The 16,371-nt window shown below is 41.5% G+C and overlaps 2 protein-coding genes across 2 annotated transcripts in view; both read left to right on the top strand.

The window, feature by feature from the left end:
• Positions 1 to 5,333: 5,333 nt before the first annotated feature.
• Positions 5,334 to 10,178, top strand: LOC124629219 (myelin-associated glycoprotein). The gene is made up of 8 exons (XM_053688398.1): positions 5,334 to 5,881; positions 5,983 to 6,306; positions 6,389 to 6,646; positions 8,526 to 8,810; positions 8,907 to 9,006; positions 9,131 to 9,149; positions 9,277 to 9,355; positions 9,441 to 10,178. The coding sequence occupies exons 1-8, from the start codon at positions 5,437 to 5,439 to the stop codon at positions 9,467 to 9,469; spliced, it is 1,539 nt and encodes a 512-aa protein (XP_053544373.1). The 5' UTR covers positions 5,334 to 5,436; the 3' UTR covers positions 9,470 to 10,178.
• A 5,755-nt stretch (positions 10,179 to 15,933) lies between these two features.
• The window catches only part of LOC108279495 (B-cell receptor CD22), a 43,894-nt gene continuing 43,456 nt past the window's right edge, over positions 15,934 to 16,371 (top strand). The window contains exon 1 of the mRNA XM_053688394.1: positions 15,934 to 16,062. The gene's annotated coding sequence lies outside the window, so the exon portion shown is untranslated. The remainder of the gene's footprint in view (positions 16,063 to 16,371) is intronic.

Genomic DNA, 16,371 nt, shown 5'->3' with positions numbered 1-16,371 from the left:
CAACTGACAACTCGTCTATTTAGTTTAGATTTTTATTTGCTAAAAGATGATTGTAAACAAAACGTTATTAAAAATCTATTAAATTTATTAAAACTGTGCTAATATTCCAGCAAAGTCAATACAAAGCCACGCACGTAGGATGTAGCGAAATTAAACTTAAATACATTTTAAACAAAGTTTAAGATTATTTAAACTTCATTTACATTGTATTATGACCCTAATGTAATATTAACACACAGCAAGTCACCAGTATTCTCTCAGTTGTTGTCACTTGTGGGCGTGGCCTGGGCAGTTTTTATTTAAACAGTATTAGCCAAATTATATAGTCTACAGTCCACTGTACAATTTATACACACCTCTATTGTTTAAAATGTATTTGAGTTTGATTTAATTTTACATGCTCGGCTTTACAGAGCTGTCTGTACTATCTATGAACACTCACCAGAGGCAATCGGCCATCTTTGTTCCTTCCTTCCCAGCTTTATTGTTCTTTGTAATGTCTCTACACACATTTCATGAGAGGTCGTATATAACAGGATAAGATGGAACCACGCTTATAAGTATTTCTTCCATTTCTGTGTCAAACAGTAATGCAGTAAATCGCATGTAGGAGCATGTTGCGGGGAGCCTGGAGCCTGTCCCAGGAGATTCAGGGCACAAGGTGGGGGTACTCTGGACAGGGTGCCGACCCATCGCAGTGCACAACTGCGCACACACTCACACACTACGGATAATAGCTTACCATGCACGTCTTTGGACTGGGGGAGGAAACTGGAGTACCCGGAGGAAACCCTGAAGCATGGGTAGAACATGCAAACTCTGTGCACACAAGACAGAGGCGGGAATCGAACCCCCAACCCTGAGGTGCAAGGCAAAAGTGCTAACTACTAAGCCAGTGTTAATTATTTACTAACTGTTAGCTGGCTGAAAAAATAACACAACGAAGAAGATAGCTAATCATTTTATACTCTTACATTACAAAAAAAAAAGGCGCTGACAGCTGGAATATTGTTTAGTTAACCTGATTTATTCTATTTATTTATTTATTTATTTTCACACAGTGAATATATTAATGCATGCAAATACAATAAATAAAAAGATTGGGTGAAATTGTGGTTTAATAATGTATAATCAATAACACATGTACATGTAAAATGTAAGAAGGAGCACAGTGCAAACTTAAATGAAAACAACAATGAAGAACGACCAGCGTGTTGCAGCAGCAGTTGCTATTTGTGCCTTTTCGTTTGCGATTGGAGAAGAAGAAGCACTGTAACCTTTTGACGAGACTACATTTGCGAGATCGTGGACAATACAGCGTTCATTTAGTTTTCAAAACTGTTTAAAACACTTTTATGAAATAAATATACATGAAATATTTTGTAGATATTGTAAATAAAATGTAATTAATGTTATTATTACAAGTTTTCACTTATTTAATTTTTTTACCCGAACTGACACGAGTGACTACTCGATGAGTGGTGATGAATGGTGATGAATGGTGCTTCCTGCTCACTGGTCACTGCCTTGGCCGGGTGTACCTGCCCACTGACTGCCCAGCAAAAATTTCAAACATATCAGAAGCCTTTTTCCAGTTGGTGAAGTGATTATCATAGCAGGACCTCTAAAACCTGAAAATCGCTGGAAAAATCGGCTAGCATGATGCTGGCTTCACTGTCCCATGAGAGGAGAGAGTAGAAGCTGCCTTTGAGAGGAAGAGGCTGAAGTACTCAGATCTTGTCAGAGTGTGCAGGGAGGCTGGCTGGAGAACCACCATCTACCTTGTAGCAGTAGGATGCCGTGGCTTATTTTTTTTTTTTTAGAACACCAACTGTTCACCTTCTGGGGGTTATGGGAGTAACTGGAGCAAACCAGGGGAAGGTCCTGAAAGTTCTGGCTGAAGAGGTCGTAAAAAACATCTTTTGTCTCTGAGTGAGGAGAAAGGAGAAGTGTTGGGGAAGTAACACCTAACCCAAGGTCTAGTTGCAGGTGTGTCAGGGAGACGTCCCTGCTACTGCTCCGCCACCAGGAGATGCTCTGGGGTTAAAGTAACAAAACATTGTTGAGTGGTGGTACATGCATTAACATTGTCAGTGGGGCTTGTCACAGCCTTAGTCACTGGGAAGGTCTGTATGGCTCTGCTTGTGTTAGGCAAATGCACCAGAGTGGGATTATGTGCAGAGGAAACCATATGGAGCCAGTGGCAATGAGTATGCATTAACAGTGCCAGTGGGGCTCGCTACAGCCTTAGTCACTAAGGTTTTTTGGTCTTTATGTTTTTGGTTGCAGTAAGCATGGTGGCAAGGCTCAAGGATGGGAGGGGTAATACTTTGGGCACCGGAGGAGGTGTGACATGCAGTAATGCCATAGGTCAACATCTACCTGTGCAATTATTATTATTATTATTATGATTAGTATGATAATTGTTATTATTGTTATTATTATTATTATTATTATTATTATTATTATTATTAATAATAATAATAATAATAATAAAAAAAAATGTAACATTTGATAATAAAGTACATAAACCTGGGTTGAATGTCAATATCATTAGCCACTTCACAGTAATGGACCAACAGGAGGCCCTGATGTTTATTTAATTCTTACTTGTAATTATATTTACATTTACATTTTATAGCATTTGGCAGATGCCCTTATCCAGAGCGACTTACAGAAGTTATAGAAGAATAAATTCATTCCGATACTGGTTCACTAGGTCATGGACTAAGAATATCATCAGTCTAAAAACTCTGTTGGGAGGAAATGTAGTAAGAAAAACACACAGATGACACAATACACAATTTAAAAAAATAAATAAGGAAAAGTGCTCATTTAAATACTTTAGGAAGAGGTAGGTCTTTAGACGTGGTTTGAAGACTATCACTGTATCAGCTGTTCGGACATCATGGTGAAGTTCATTCACCTCCAAGGTGCCAGACCAGAGAAGAGTCTTGATGCATGCCTTCCTTGAGAGATGGTGGCAGCAGTGTAATGGTGCTAGAGGATTGGAGGGAGCGTGGGGCAATGTGGGCTGTGATAATGATGCTCAGAGGCAGATCTGCCAGGACTGAGGTACAGTAGTCCAGTCTCGAAATGACAAGAGACTGAACAAGCACCTGAGTGGCCTGTGTGGATAGAAATGGATGAATCTCTGATGCTGTAAAGGGGAAATCTACAAGAGCAGTGTGAGAGAAAAAAGACAGTTGATTGTCCATATTTAACCCAAGGGTGTGTGGAGTAACTAAAGGGAGATCACAAGATCCTGACATGGTGATGAATCAGCTGGGATGACAATGATATATTTTATACAACTCCTTGACTTTGTGCATTTTACTTCCTTATCTTTATTTCATTTCAGTAAAATGGAGTGGTTTGGCATATTAATTCTTATAATATGCCAAACACTATTATTAACATTAATAACACTATTAATAACACATTATTAACACTAATATTAACACTATCGACCCACAATTCAGAAAACCACCATTCTGCTTTTTATTAAACTGCTACAAAGTTTTTAACATTGTGTAACAAAGTGAGACAATACTACACGAGTGTGTGTTGGATTTCTGAGTTGACTTTTACGCATCTCTATGAAACTTTCTTATTCGTACAGGCATCAGCCAATCAGAAGAATCATCTACTGTAATAATATTATCTATGTTATATAATAGAATGTCATTTAAAAAGGTGAATAAACAAAAAAACTAGGCAATGTTGCAGCAACAAAGACCTTGCAAACACACAAGACACTAACAAAGACGTATTCATTCACAGAATGGTCTTGCAAAACAAAGCACAGAGACACACAAACACTGGTCTGATTAATAATCAGGGGGACGTGGCTAAAGGAGAGTGTGAAACGTTACCACAAGCCAAATGTCAACGATTGTTACAGTACAGAAATTAAAACATTGCATGTATATATATATATTTATATATACAGTATATCAGTATCGTACGAAAGGATTTTCTCGACTCCATGTCATGTGAGTAAGTAAGAATTATTCTGTTGCATATTAATGAAAATGTGACAGTTGTCAGGTGTGTTTTTATGAACAGTTTGTCTTCATGTTTCACTTGTGAATTGGAAGGTGTTTTATTTATTTATTTATTATATACTTGCCAAAAAACAAATAGCTATAGGAGTTTTCAATGCATAGTTAATCAAAAGTCTATAACACATTGTTATGTTTATGATGGAAGTGTAGTAGATTAACAGGTGAAATGGCGTATTAGTAGAAATAAGTTATTGCAGTTGGTCAGCTGTGACTAACCACTATAACAAATACGTAACAAATGTAATTAAAATTATGAATATTTTCTTTTCTGAAAAATATTCTGAAATATCTTTATATTGGAAATCTTTTGTCTGAACTGTCCTCAAACTATTTAACAAATCTAGTTTTAATATTACTTCACGCTCACTGAAATGTGCATCATTCTCTTATCCACAAACAGTAGGACATTCCAATTCCCTTCATAATTAGCACGCACAATGTAATTTTCTTTTGTTGTACTAAAATGATCCAGGTCTTATTTTAAATATTCAGTAGCATCCTTGGGCATTATATTGGAGCTCTGCCACCTTTATAGATCTAATGTCCAAGGTTTGATTCTGAATTAGCCCCAATGCCAAAAAAATTCTGGTGGGTGGACTGCAAGTCCATCACATGCCTGCCAAACTGGCATTGCACCTGCAAGTGCTGAACCCACAAGATGGCTTTTGTACATTTTATGGGATTCATTGGGCTCTAATTATCATCTTATTAGTTCTTTGTCTGATCTCCTGACCTTCACCAAGGGTGGTCCTATTGGCTTTAAGGTTCCAGCAACACAGCCATATGGTTCACCAAAAGTCCACAAGTCTCTTAAAGATATCACTCCACAAAGGGTGTAGGTGGCTTAGTGACACTAAATTGCCCACTAAATGTGAATGAGTGTGATGCCTTGAAATGGACTTGCATCCCACCAGTGTTCCTGTGAAAGGCGCTGGATTCACCATGACCTTGACTAAGATTAAACAGTTACTGAAGATGGATGTAGTCAAGCAGATTGTATAGTGCTTGATAAGCAGCATCATAAAAAGATTTCTGCACATATCAAGAGACTGTGCTTAAATTGTTTCACTTCATAAGCTTCAGCCATTGAAATCTGTGTTGATTTAACTCACTATGTGTGTGTGTGTGTGTGTGTGTGTGTGTGTGTGTGTGTGTGTGTGTGTGTGTGTATGTGTGTGTGTGTGTGTGTGTGTGTGTGTGTGTGTGTGTGTGTGTGTGTGTGTTTATTACTCTTTATTTTAGGTGACCTTTTCTGACCTGAGATATGAAAGCTGTGGAGAAATTTGCATTCACCTGTTGTTTATTTCAAGGTTTGTGAATGATTTTTTAAATTAATTTGTGCATTTTTAGAAAAAAAGTTTTATGTGTAATGTGTTATAATAATACTTTGTGTTGTGGTATACGGATGTGTGTGTGTGTGTGTGTGTGTGTGTGTGTGTGTGTCTGTGTGTTTGCAGCTGTTTTTTGCAGAGAATTCTACATCAATCTACCAGAAAGTATAGAAGCTGTGAGAGGACTCTGTGTTCGTATACCCTGTAGTTTTGATTTTAAAGAACATTATGATGAAGAACTGCAAAACAATCCTAGAGGAGTCTGGTATAAAGGTGACAGTTTGGCAAAACACAAAGTCTTTTCTTCCAAAACTACCGAAGACAACAAGATTGATGGCAAAATAATAGGAGACCTCCACAGGAAGAACTGCACCACCATCTTCTACAACATCAGTGAGAGTGACAGTGGAGAATATTACTTTAGAATAGTGTCTGGAAATCTGAAATATATTTATCCTTCTTCTCTTTATTTAAATGTCAGAGGTGAGAGCTGCAGCACATACAGTATGTATGTAATTACACTAATGATGCACTGGAACACATTTAAAACTCATCTCTAATGTGATACTGTGTGTTTATCTCAGCTTCTCCAATCAGTCCCTCAATAACACTGTATAAGGAGGATCAGGGGGAGGTGGAGGACCAAAATGAGGTGGTGGAGGGAACTTCAGTGAGTCTCATTTGCTTTGCTCGATCTCCGTGTCCCTTCAACCCCCCTATTTTTACATGGAACTTCCTGCCTGAGGAGAGAAGACAGGAGCACAACCACAATTACAGATTCAGCTCCTCTCAGCTGAACTTCACCGCTACTCACCTTCATCATGGACTCACTTTCACCTGCACCGCCACCTACCAGCTCCAGAACTACACCAAATCAGCACGGAGCTCTTTTATATTACATGTTCTCTGTAAGTGCTGATTAATCACTTCACATTCACTACACTTTTAATGATTTATGGAGTCTCCTAAATCCAGTTCTTCCTCCTTTAGTTGGTCCTAGAAACACGTCAGTATCAGCGTCTCCATCTGCTTCAGTGCTTTTGGGCAGTTCAGTGTCTCTGAGATGCAGCAGTGATGCAAACCCAGCAGTGCTGAACTACACCTGGTACAGAGAGAACGGAGAGCAGATAGGAACCGGAAACCATCTCACCATCAACACCACTGATTCTACACACAGTGGTCTATACTACTGTAGAGCTCAAAACCAGCACGGAGATCACACCTCATCTGTCCTCCTGGATGTTCAGTGTGAGTACAGTGCTGTGTTGAAGTATTATAACATGGAGTCAGGTTTCCAAACTTGTAAGCTGACCAATCCAGAGAAACATGGTTTTTGCCATTTGTGTGGTTTTATTTGCTTGCAGAGGTGAACCTAGATTATGTAGGGGCCCCAGGCAAAATAAATGCGTCCCAACTCGTCAGCATATAGGGAAGATAACAGGGTTCAACCTTCCCAACTCTCTGTGTCCCCTTGACATGGCACTGACGTCAACAGCCCCGGCACTGCCTCCCCAGCCAACGCTGTGCACATTTTACACTGTCTCTCCCTACTGCTGGACCCAGCCATAAACATTTCTTTCACTAATGCTCGAAACCCTAGCCAATTTGTACCCAAGATTATTGGATGGGTGAGGCAAGAACTAACCGCCACCTATGTGTTTTTGTCCCCAGAATTTAATGATGATGGCACCAAAAGATATTCATGAACATCCCTGTGCACACACGTCACCTTCAACAAACATGCATTTCCCAATGCCTCCCCTTGAACCAAGCATTGGTGAATTGAGGTTTGGTTACAGCCTGAATCCACCAATGTGTGGTATGTACCTCCTTGGACACTCACTCACCGTGTGTGGTACGTCCCAGCCTGATCGGAAGTGGCTTGCGGCATGTCAGGGATCTGGACCAAGACCCCTCTGCCAGCTAGACCACCTCATCAAGTGATGCCGGTCGGTGGTGCTGGACCCACACCATCGGCCCTTCTGGTAGTCGGTTGACGAACTGCTCCAGTACCACAAGGTCGATCACTTCTATGACACTGCTCCCGTCAGCCAGCAGCCATCTTTATCAGGTGTCCCTGAGCTTCTGGGAGAACGTAAATGGGCTTCTGAGTTTATGGAGGATCAGTGAGCAGAAGCGTTGACAGTACTGTTCAGAGGTGTGGCCGACACATTGCACCTTCCGATCCGCTGCCTGGGCATCTGGAAGGTCCTTAATGTGCTGCTTCTGACTTCTGCAGCCTGCGCAGTCTGGTGGAAGTTGGCGAGGGAAGCGATGATCTCAGCCAGCTGTGAGGACTCTATGACAGCATCTCTTGTTCAGTCTCCCAGGTTTCGGCACCGGTGAAACCCAAGTTCAGGTAGGGAACGAGGAAGCTGAGGCAGGCCTGGAACAACTCAAAAGGCACTTTTTTCTTTATCTTTTATTTGAGCTTTTCAGCGCTTTTATTTCATAAAGACAAACACAAGTACATACACACATGGCTCTCTCTCTCAAGGCTCTCATCTCTCTCCTTTTATCTTTGCCACAGCTCACTGCAACACAAAACTTTCATTAGTCTAATTCCCCACAGGTGTGCATTCCTTACCACTCACCTTCTCCGGCTCTGCAGTTCATTCACAAGTCAGTGCTTGAGTACGACCCCGCTCACACAGGAATCATTATTAGAATCCATGTTTCTGTGGGGACCAGAGAGCAAGTGATATATAACCACAGATGGGAGATGTTAACTTTATTCTGCAGATTTTCACACAGCACACACGGACATAGACCACTCCTTAGAAATGTTACTGCAAATAACTTCACGTTCATCCCACTGGCTGAAGAGCTTTTAAGTGATAGACTGAAATACAATAGCCAAAAGTTTGTGGATACCTAACCATCACACCCATATGTGCTTGTTGAACATGCCATTCCAGCTTTATTCCCCCTTTGCTGTTATAATAAGCTCGACTCTTCTGGGAAGGCCTTCTACTAGATTTTGGAGCATGGTGAGCATTATTGAGGTCAAACATTGATGTAAAGTGAAGAGGTCTGGGGTCCAGTTGGCATTCAGGGCTCTGTGTCAAGTTTCTCTCTCTCTCTCTCTCTCTCTCTCTCTCTCTCTCTCTATCTATCTATCTCTCAGATGCTCCTCAGGTGTCTCCCTCCTCCAGCTGTAACAGTGCTCAGGATTTGATAACGTGTTCCTGTGAGGTTCATGGGAATCCATCTCCTAAACTGGAGTGGCATCTGGCTGGACAAACTGTCATGCCCTCTGAGAGCATGCCCATCCGAGAGGAGTCTATGGGTGACACAGGTTTAAAAAGCTTCATTACCATTCATCAGTCATTTATAGACACTCCCACTCTGCAGTGTATTGGCATCAATAAGTTGGGTGTCGACACACACCTGTTTAATCCCATCAAATCAGGTAGGCAGTTACAGCGAAAAAGTGGTGTAACAATTACATCCAGCTAAATATGTGAATCAGTCAAAATCTACTAAAATCTGTTTTGTTTTCACTCAGAATGCAGACATACCGCAGTACCTTATCTGGTTCTATCTCTGTTTGTGGTTCTCCTTCTGTGTGTTGGTGTTATTATATTTCTCATCTACAAATTAAGGCAGTAAGTCACACACTTGATTTTTAGGAATATTTCTACCATTGATACAGGATCTAAAAATGATAGGCTATATTCCTTTGAGTTACAAATACATATTTAAAAAAATGTTTTTTGTTTTTTTTTATAGATTATTTGGAAAAATAAAGGTGAGTCTAAAAATAGAAGTGAATTCCTACAGGATATTGTATGCATGAATGTTGGCAGTATAAATGATGATGATGATGATGATGATGATGATGATACTAATGATATTGTACTGTTTGTTATTTAAAGGTTCTTAAGAGTGGGAATATTTATACTTCACTCCAGCCCTCTGCTCCAAACACTTATGAGATTTTGGAGCCTCACAGAGGTGATCTCACGTCATTCATAATTATTTAATTAACCTCCATGGCACTGTAAAAAGCACTCATGTTAAAATGCCTTTTGTGTTACAGAAAGGAGACTACAAGAGAACAAAGTCTGAAAAGCTGCACAAGCTTTATAGATACTCGTTTATTTGTTGGTCTGTTTATTGTGTAATGCTGTAAATGATATTATTTAAATATGTTGTGTGTAACATCCAACCCAGACAATTCCCTGCCAGACTGCCAGAAGGTCACAGTCATATTCTGTTTGTTAGCTATGAAAAGCACATGGACTAGAATTTCCCTGCAAAGCCTTAAAGGTTGACTGTCACGTGTAAGTTCTGAGTTGTTGGTTCTCTATAATTTATCTGTGCATGACCCTGCCCTTTCTTGCCCTATATCTTCCTTTGTTTAACCCTCTGAATTTGACCTCTGATTATTGACCTTGCCTGCCCTTTTGACCACATACTTTGGATTGTCTTTTGGATTGTGCTTGTTGGTATTGAACCTGGAACATTTTGAACCATTTGATTGTGCACCCATAAATGTCTTGCATGTGGACACATAAAACCTGACTGAGTCACTGTTTACTGACATTTATATATGTACAGATATATGTTATAGATGCTGTTGTGTTGTTTCATTTTAATGTTCAGTTTGCAATAAAAACTCAGATTTTTGAAAGGCTTGATTTGGTGTGAAAGTGAAAACTAAAATGTAAAAATACATGAAAAATCAATCATTTTAAGAAAATTTACTTAAAAAAAAGTAAATAAGAAAAATCTTATTTACTTATAAAAATTTATATAGTTGTGCTCCTAAATATACACACCCCTTGCAGACTCTGCAATAATTTTAATAAAATAAAAGGAATCATTAAGATTGCATCTTATTTTTTATTTAGTCCTGTCCTGAATAAGCTATTTCACATAACAGATGTTTACATATAGTCCACAAGATACAACACGAACTGAATTTACACAAATTAACTAGTTCAAAAGTTTACACTTACGCTTGATTCCTAATAACGTGTTGCGACCTGGCGGTGCACGTACAGTACGCCTGTACTCTGCTGATGACGAAATGTGCGCTTTCCAAGCATACACATAAAAAGTGAACTATGCTTCAGGCTTGATTCGACAAAAGGGGGCTGTTCTATCTCACTGCCGGGGGTCCCCCCCTCACTCTCTGAGGGTCAACACAGGGCCATGCTGTGCTAGTGTTTTGTCCAGCCATTTGGTCCTGATGCTTTGTCTGAATTAGCAATTAAAGGAGTAAAGTAGTAAAGTAGTTAACCTGGGCTGTAGTGGCACATACTCAAGGAGATAAAAAAACAAAGAAATAAGTCAGGAAAAGTGTTCACATAGTCTGCAACTGCAGGCAGGGTGTTGGTCTGCTGTCTGAAATGTTTGCATTGTACATACATCAGTAACAGGCACATTCACATCAGATTCATCATCATCATCACCATCTTCATTAGAGATATACAGTGTATATTGACTTCATTTCAGCAATGAGATTGTACCTAAATAGGCCTGCCATAAAATCCACTGCAGGACCCACGGTATTACCCTCTGTAGTCCTGTCAACAGTGAGGGCTGTTCTATCAGTCACTTGTGGCCGACGTTCTTTTCAATGGAGTGGTCTGCTTGAGAAGCAGCATCATTTCAAAAGATGGCAAGTACCTCAGTAACTGATCAGAAAAGCCAACTCCATCGCAGAATTGACATTAGACTCATTGGAAACAATTACAGATTAGATAATGGTAGCAAATCTAGATATCATCAACAATTCTGCTCATCCGCACAGTGGCACATTTTCCAGGAGCACCTTTAGCTCTCAGCTCATTCCACCATGGTGTTGTAGGAAACACTATTGGGGGTAATTTCTACCAGCTGCCATCAGGCACCACAACATAATTATTATTCAGAATGAATAACTGTGGACAGAATTTATTAATATAAACACATACACATGTACAATGCATACATAGAAACACCATCTATCTATCTATCTATCTATCTATCTATCTATCTATCTATCTATCTATCTATCTATCTATCTATCTATCTGTCTGTCTGTCTGTCTGTCTGGTGTTGCTTAATTGCTTTAGACAGCCCCACTGCATGCAAGTTTTTTCACCCAACTATAATATTATTTTTAGTTCTTATGGTATGCATTTTTGCATTTTCTAATATGATTCTGTTGACTCTTTCTTACTTCTCTGATTTTTATAGTCATGTGTGTCACTGTCTTCACGTCTGCCTGTCAAAATCCCTTCTTCTGTTTAAATCCTACTGTTTCATATTCCCTGACTAATTTCTGATTCCCATTCCATCTGAGCTATCACCCAAGCTGGAAACACAAGAGAAAAAAGCAAAAAGAAACTGGACTCTCTCCCACACAGCACTTTTCTTTTAAAGAAAATATCTTGATTCGCATATTGATTGCTTGATTGCTTGTATACATTGGGGTGGTGTACAGAGGCAAAATTACAAAAGCTGTCACTGTCCAAATACTTCTGGATCTGACTGAATGTTTAAGGCCAGGTTTGCGATCTGCTGGTGATCCCCCGCTCCAAAACTTGGCTCTGTATTCACCTGACCCACGCACACCCACCGGGCAGACACCTGGATCCCTGAAGCACCCTGGAAAAACTGCACGACAGGATCCTCTGGCCCGGTATGAACGCAGAAGTCCGGGGCCTTCTGCAGGCAGTGTCCTCGGTGTCAGTGCACTGAGCCCCAGAAACCCCCCAGCGCCCCTCATCCCACTCCCCATCATCTCTGTCCCCTTTCAGTGGATAGGCATGGACCTGTAGGGCCGCTCCCAAAATCTGTCCCGGGCAAAGAGTACATCCTGGTGATCCTGGTGTACACCACCAGATACCCTGAGGTGGTCCCTCTGTGGACAGCCATCTTCTGAAACATCGGAAGGGAACTCATGCTGCTGTTCAACCGTGTTGAGGTCCCCAAGGACCTTCTAACAGACCAAGGTGTGCCTTTTATGTCTAAGCTAATGGAGCTCTGTGTCGGCTTTTGCAGATGAGACACCTGAGGACCTCTGTCTACCACCCTTGGACGGACAGCCTCGTCACAAGGTTCAACCAAATGCTCAAGCGGATGCTGAGGCAAGTGGTAGATGTGAAAGTACATCTGAGAAATCCCTCAGGCCTCTGCCAGCTTCACCCCTTTTGAGCTCCTCTTTGTATGGTGACACCGAGAACTGCTGGATGTGGCACAGGAAGCATGGGAAGAACAACCCTCCCCGTTACGCTCCTAGTCGAATATGTCCAGGATATGCAGGAGCAGATCGACAGGGTAATGACAATCATCCGCTATTGAGGAGGAGGTTAGCCGGATGCTTCATGATGGGATGATCAAGTGGTCCGCCAGCCCTTGGTCCAGACTCATCGTGGTGGTTCCAAAGCCAGACGGCAGCCTCCGTCTGTGTAATGACTTCCAGAGGATGGACAGTCTCCGTCTTCCACAGCTACCCCTTTCCTGTAGTCGACGAGCAGGTGGAATGCTTGGAAAGCGCCCAGTTTATATCCACCCTTGACTTAACCAAGGAATACTGGCAAGTTGTCCTATCCCTGGACGCAAAGGCCAAGACCGCCTTCAGTACTGCCAGCGGCCACTGGCAGTACCAGCTTCTCAACTTCAGCCTGCATGGTGCTCCAGCAACCTTCTAACGTCTGATGGACATCGTCCTGAGGCTGCACTGGCCATTCACAGCCACCTACCTGAACAATGTCAACATTCACTCATCCACCTGGGCAAACCACCTCCACCACCCCTGGGGGTACTCGGGAGCCTCCGGAAATCCGGGCTGACTGCAAACCCAAGGAAGTGCCACCTGGGTCTGCTGGCAACACAGTACCTGGGGTGCCACATCAGTCAGCATCTGCTGAAACCCCAGGAGAACAAATAGAGGCACTGAAAGACTATCCCCGGCCTACATCCACAAAACACACATGTGCATTCTTGGGGCTGGCAGGGTACTACTGATGGTTTGTGCCCTCTCAGATCTCATCAAAAAGGGCCAATTGGACTCGTTGCTGAGGACAGATGAGGCGGACCAACATTCCAGGCCCTCAAAAGGACTCTCACCAGCTCCCCAGTCCTCAGTAACCCCTGACTTTGACCTGCAATTCATGGTCTACATGGATGCCTCAAGACAGGGCTAGGGGTAGTCCTGTCCCAGATGTTTGACGGAGAGGAGCACCTGTTCTTGTACGTCAGCAGGAAGCTAACCCCCACTGAGAGTAAGTATGCCGCCGTGGAGAGGGAAGCCCTGCCAGTGAAGTGGGCCAAAGAAGAACTCAGGTACTACCTGGCTGGGTGCCACTTCACTCTCATCACTGACCATGAGCCCCTGCATTGGATAGCCTGGGCCAAGGACTCGAATGCCATGGAGACCAGGCGGTTCCTCTCTTTGCAGGACTTCTACTTCCAGGTGAAACACCGGTGGGAGTCCACCACAGGAACGCAGATAGCCTCTCCCATAGACACACTCTCCAGTTCTCCAGTCTGGTAACCCATCTTTCTCTCTCTCACACAGAGGCTGCTGCCAAAGATGATGCTCGATGATGCTCCCCGGCCTCTCCACGAGACCATGACACCTCTCTAGATAAAGCAAGTCCACTCAGAGCTTAAAACAACTTCAAAAGTGAAAGACAGATACAGGGACAAGCTAGAATGCAAGCTGCAGCAGAACAACGTGTGGAAGTGTGGAGTGGAATGAGAACCATCACTGGCTACAAACAGGCTGAGAACCACATGGTGTCAGTCTTAAGGCCTACAGACCCGTTACACTCACCTCACACATCATGACGTCCATTGAGAGACTAGTCCTGAAACAGCTCTGGCCACTGGTCATGGTACAACAGGACCACCTGCAGTTTGCCTACCAGGCACTTTTAAGTATCAGTGATGCTCTGATCTAAATGTTACACAGAGCCCATGCACACCTGGACAAATTTGGACCTACAGTGTTTTACAATTTTAATACCATCCTGCCTTCTTGACTGAGGAACAAACTTAGGGTGATGAACATTGATGCACCTACAGTCAGCTGGATTATGTACTACCTGACCAACAGGCCACAGTTTATGAGATCAGATGTCCACTAGCTCACACTAGCTCATGCCACGTGCTGAGGTTCTCTGATTGATGACTTCTCCATTGTGAAGTGTATTCACAATGGACCTTAATAAGAGTGCAAGAAATTGGTGGAGAACTTTGTCTTGTGGTGCACATAAAACAACCTACAGCTGAACATCAGGAAGACAAAGGAACTGGTGGTGGACTTTCAGCATGTTAAAGACCCTGTAAGACTGGTAACCATCCAGGGGGATGAGGTGTATTTGGCGCAGTTCTACACCTTGGAGTCTGCCTGAACTGCAGACTGTACAGGACAGACACCACCAACACACTATAAAGTAAAGGCTAAAGCAGGCTCTTCTTCCTAAGAAAGCTCAGGTCCTTTAATTTTGCGGCAGACTATTAGAACTGTTCTATCAATCAATTGTGGCTGGCATTATTTTCTATGGTGTGGTATGATGGAGGAGCTGACATTAGGCTCATTGGAAACAATTACAGAGAAGAGAATGGTAGCAAAACTGGAACTATCCTCAGCATTCTATTATCGGAACTATCATCAACATGCTCATCCACTCCATGGCACTTTTTCCCGCGACCACATTTAGCACATCTTGCATGTCTCTCATATCGGAAGGAGAGTGGCGCAGTGGAAGTATGCTGGGCCCATAACCCATTGGTCAATGGATCGAAAGCATCCTCTGCTAGTTCCAATACTTTTTAACAATTGCAGAGTAAATAAAGTATATCTATCTGTCTATCTCATATTTTTGCTTGTATTTTCTCATTTGTAAGTCGCTTTGGATAAAAGCGTCTGCTAAATGAATAAATGTAAATGTAAATATCTGACACTCAGCCTAGTTCATGAATCTCTCTCCTAATGAGCTGATATCTCATATCTGAATCAGGTGTGTTAAATAAAGGAGACATAAAATGTGTAGAGCAGGATTGAAAACCACTGTTCTAGAAAACACTATTAAGGGTAATTTCTACCAGCTGCCATCAGGCTCCACAACATCTTCTTCCAGCGGGGCATGCACCCAGCTTTCAGAATGAATGAATAACTGTGGACTGAATTAAAAATTATATATATACATACACGCATACAGTGCATACATAGAATCACCACCATCTATCTATCTATCTATCTATCTATCTATCTATCTATCTATCTAGTATTTAATTGCTTTAGACAGCACTACTGCATGTAAGTGTTTTCCCCACTTATTCCTCAAATTATAATATTATTTTTAATTGTTATGACATGCATTTTTGTGTGCTCTAATATTAGTCTGCTGACACTTTCTTTTCTTACTTCCTGGTTTTTATAGGCATGTGTGCCACTCTCTTCACTTCCTCCCTTCTGTTTAATTCCTACAGTTTCATATCCCTGACTCAAATCTGATTCCTATTAAATTCCATCTGAGCTGTCACCCATGCTGGAAGCAGAAGAGAAGAAAGAAAAACGAAACTCACCACAGTCCCACACAGCACTCACAGCTCGGCATCTTGTGGCTTCTTTTCCTGTTGTATAGCTCTTCCTGCAGTCCACTGTTCATTTCTCCTGAGCTTTGTTTTCCAATATTTAGTGTTCCTGATGAACATCTCAGGTAATATTGGATGTATTTATTTATTTATTTATTTATTTATTTAAAAGAAATAAATCTCATTCTAACTTACAGAAGTACTTTGAAGTCTCCATCAATAAATACATCCTGAAATTTACTAAACAGAGGAACGGGATTGTACAAGGCTAACAGAAGATATTATTAGAATGTGCAGTAATATATTCAGGTTTCAACTTTACAGACAAAACTTCTTAAAAACATGTTAAATAATTTTTTTAATTATAAAAATTGTCTAATTAGAATACTTTACATGTTAAATTTTGCACTTTGTTGCATATACATTTGTTAGAA

The sequence above is a fragment of the Ictalurus punctatus genome, chromosome 19, assembly GCF_001660625.3.
Source record: "Ictalurus punctatus breed USDA103 chromosome 19, Coco_2.0, whole genome shotgun sequence".
NCBI lineage: Eukaryota > Metazoa > Chordata > Actinopteri > Siluriformes > Ictaluridae > Ictalurus > Ictalurus punctatus.
This window is presented reverse-complemented; position numbering and strand designations above follow the sequence as displayed.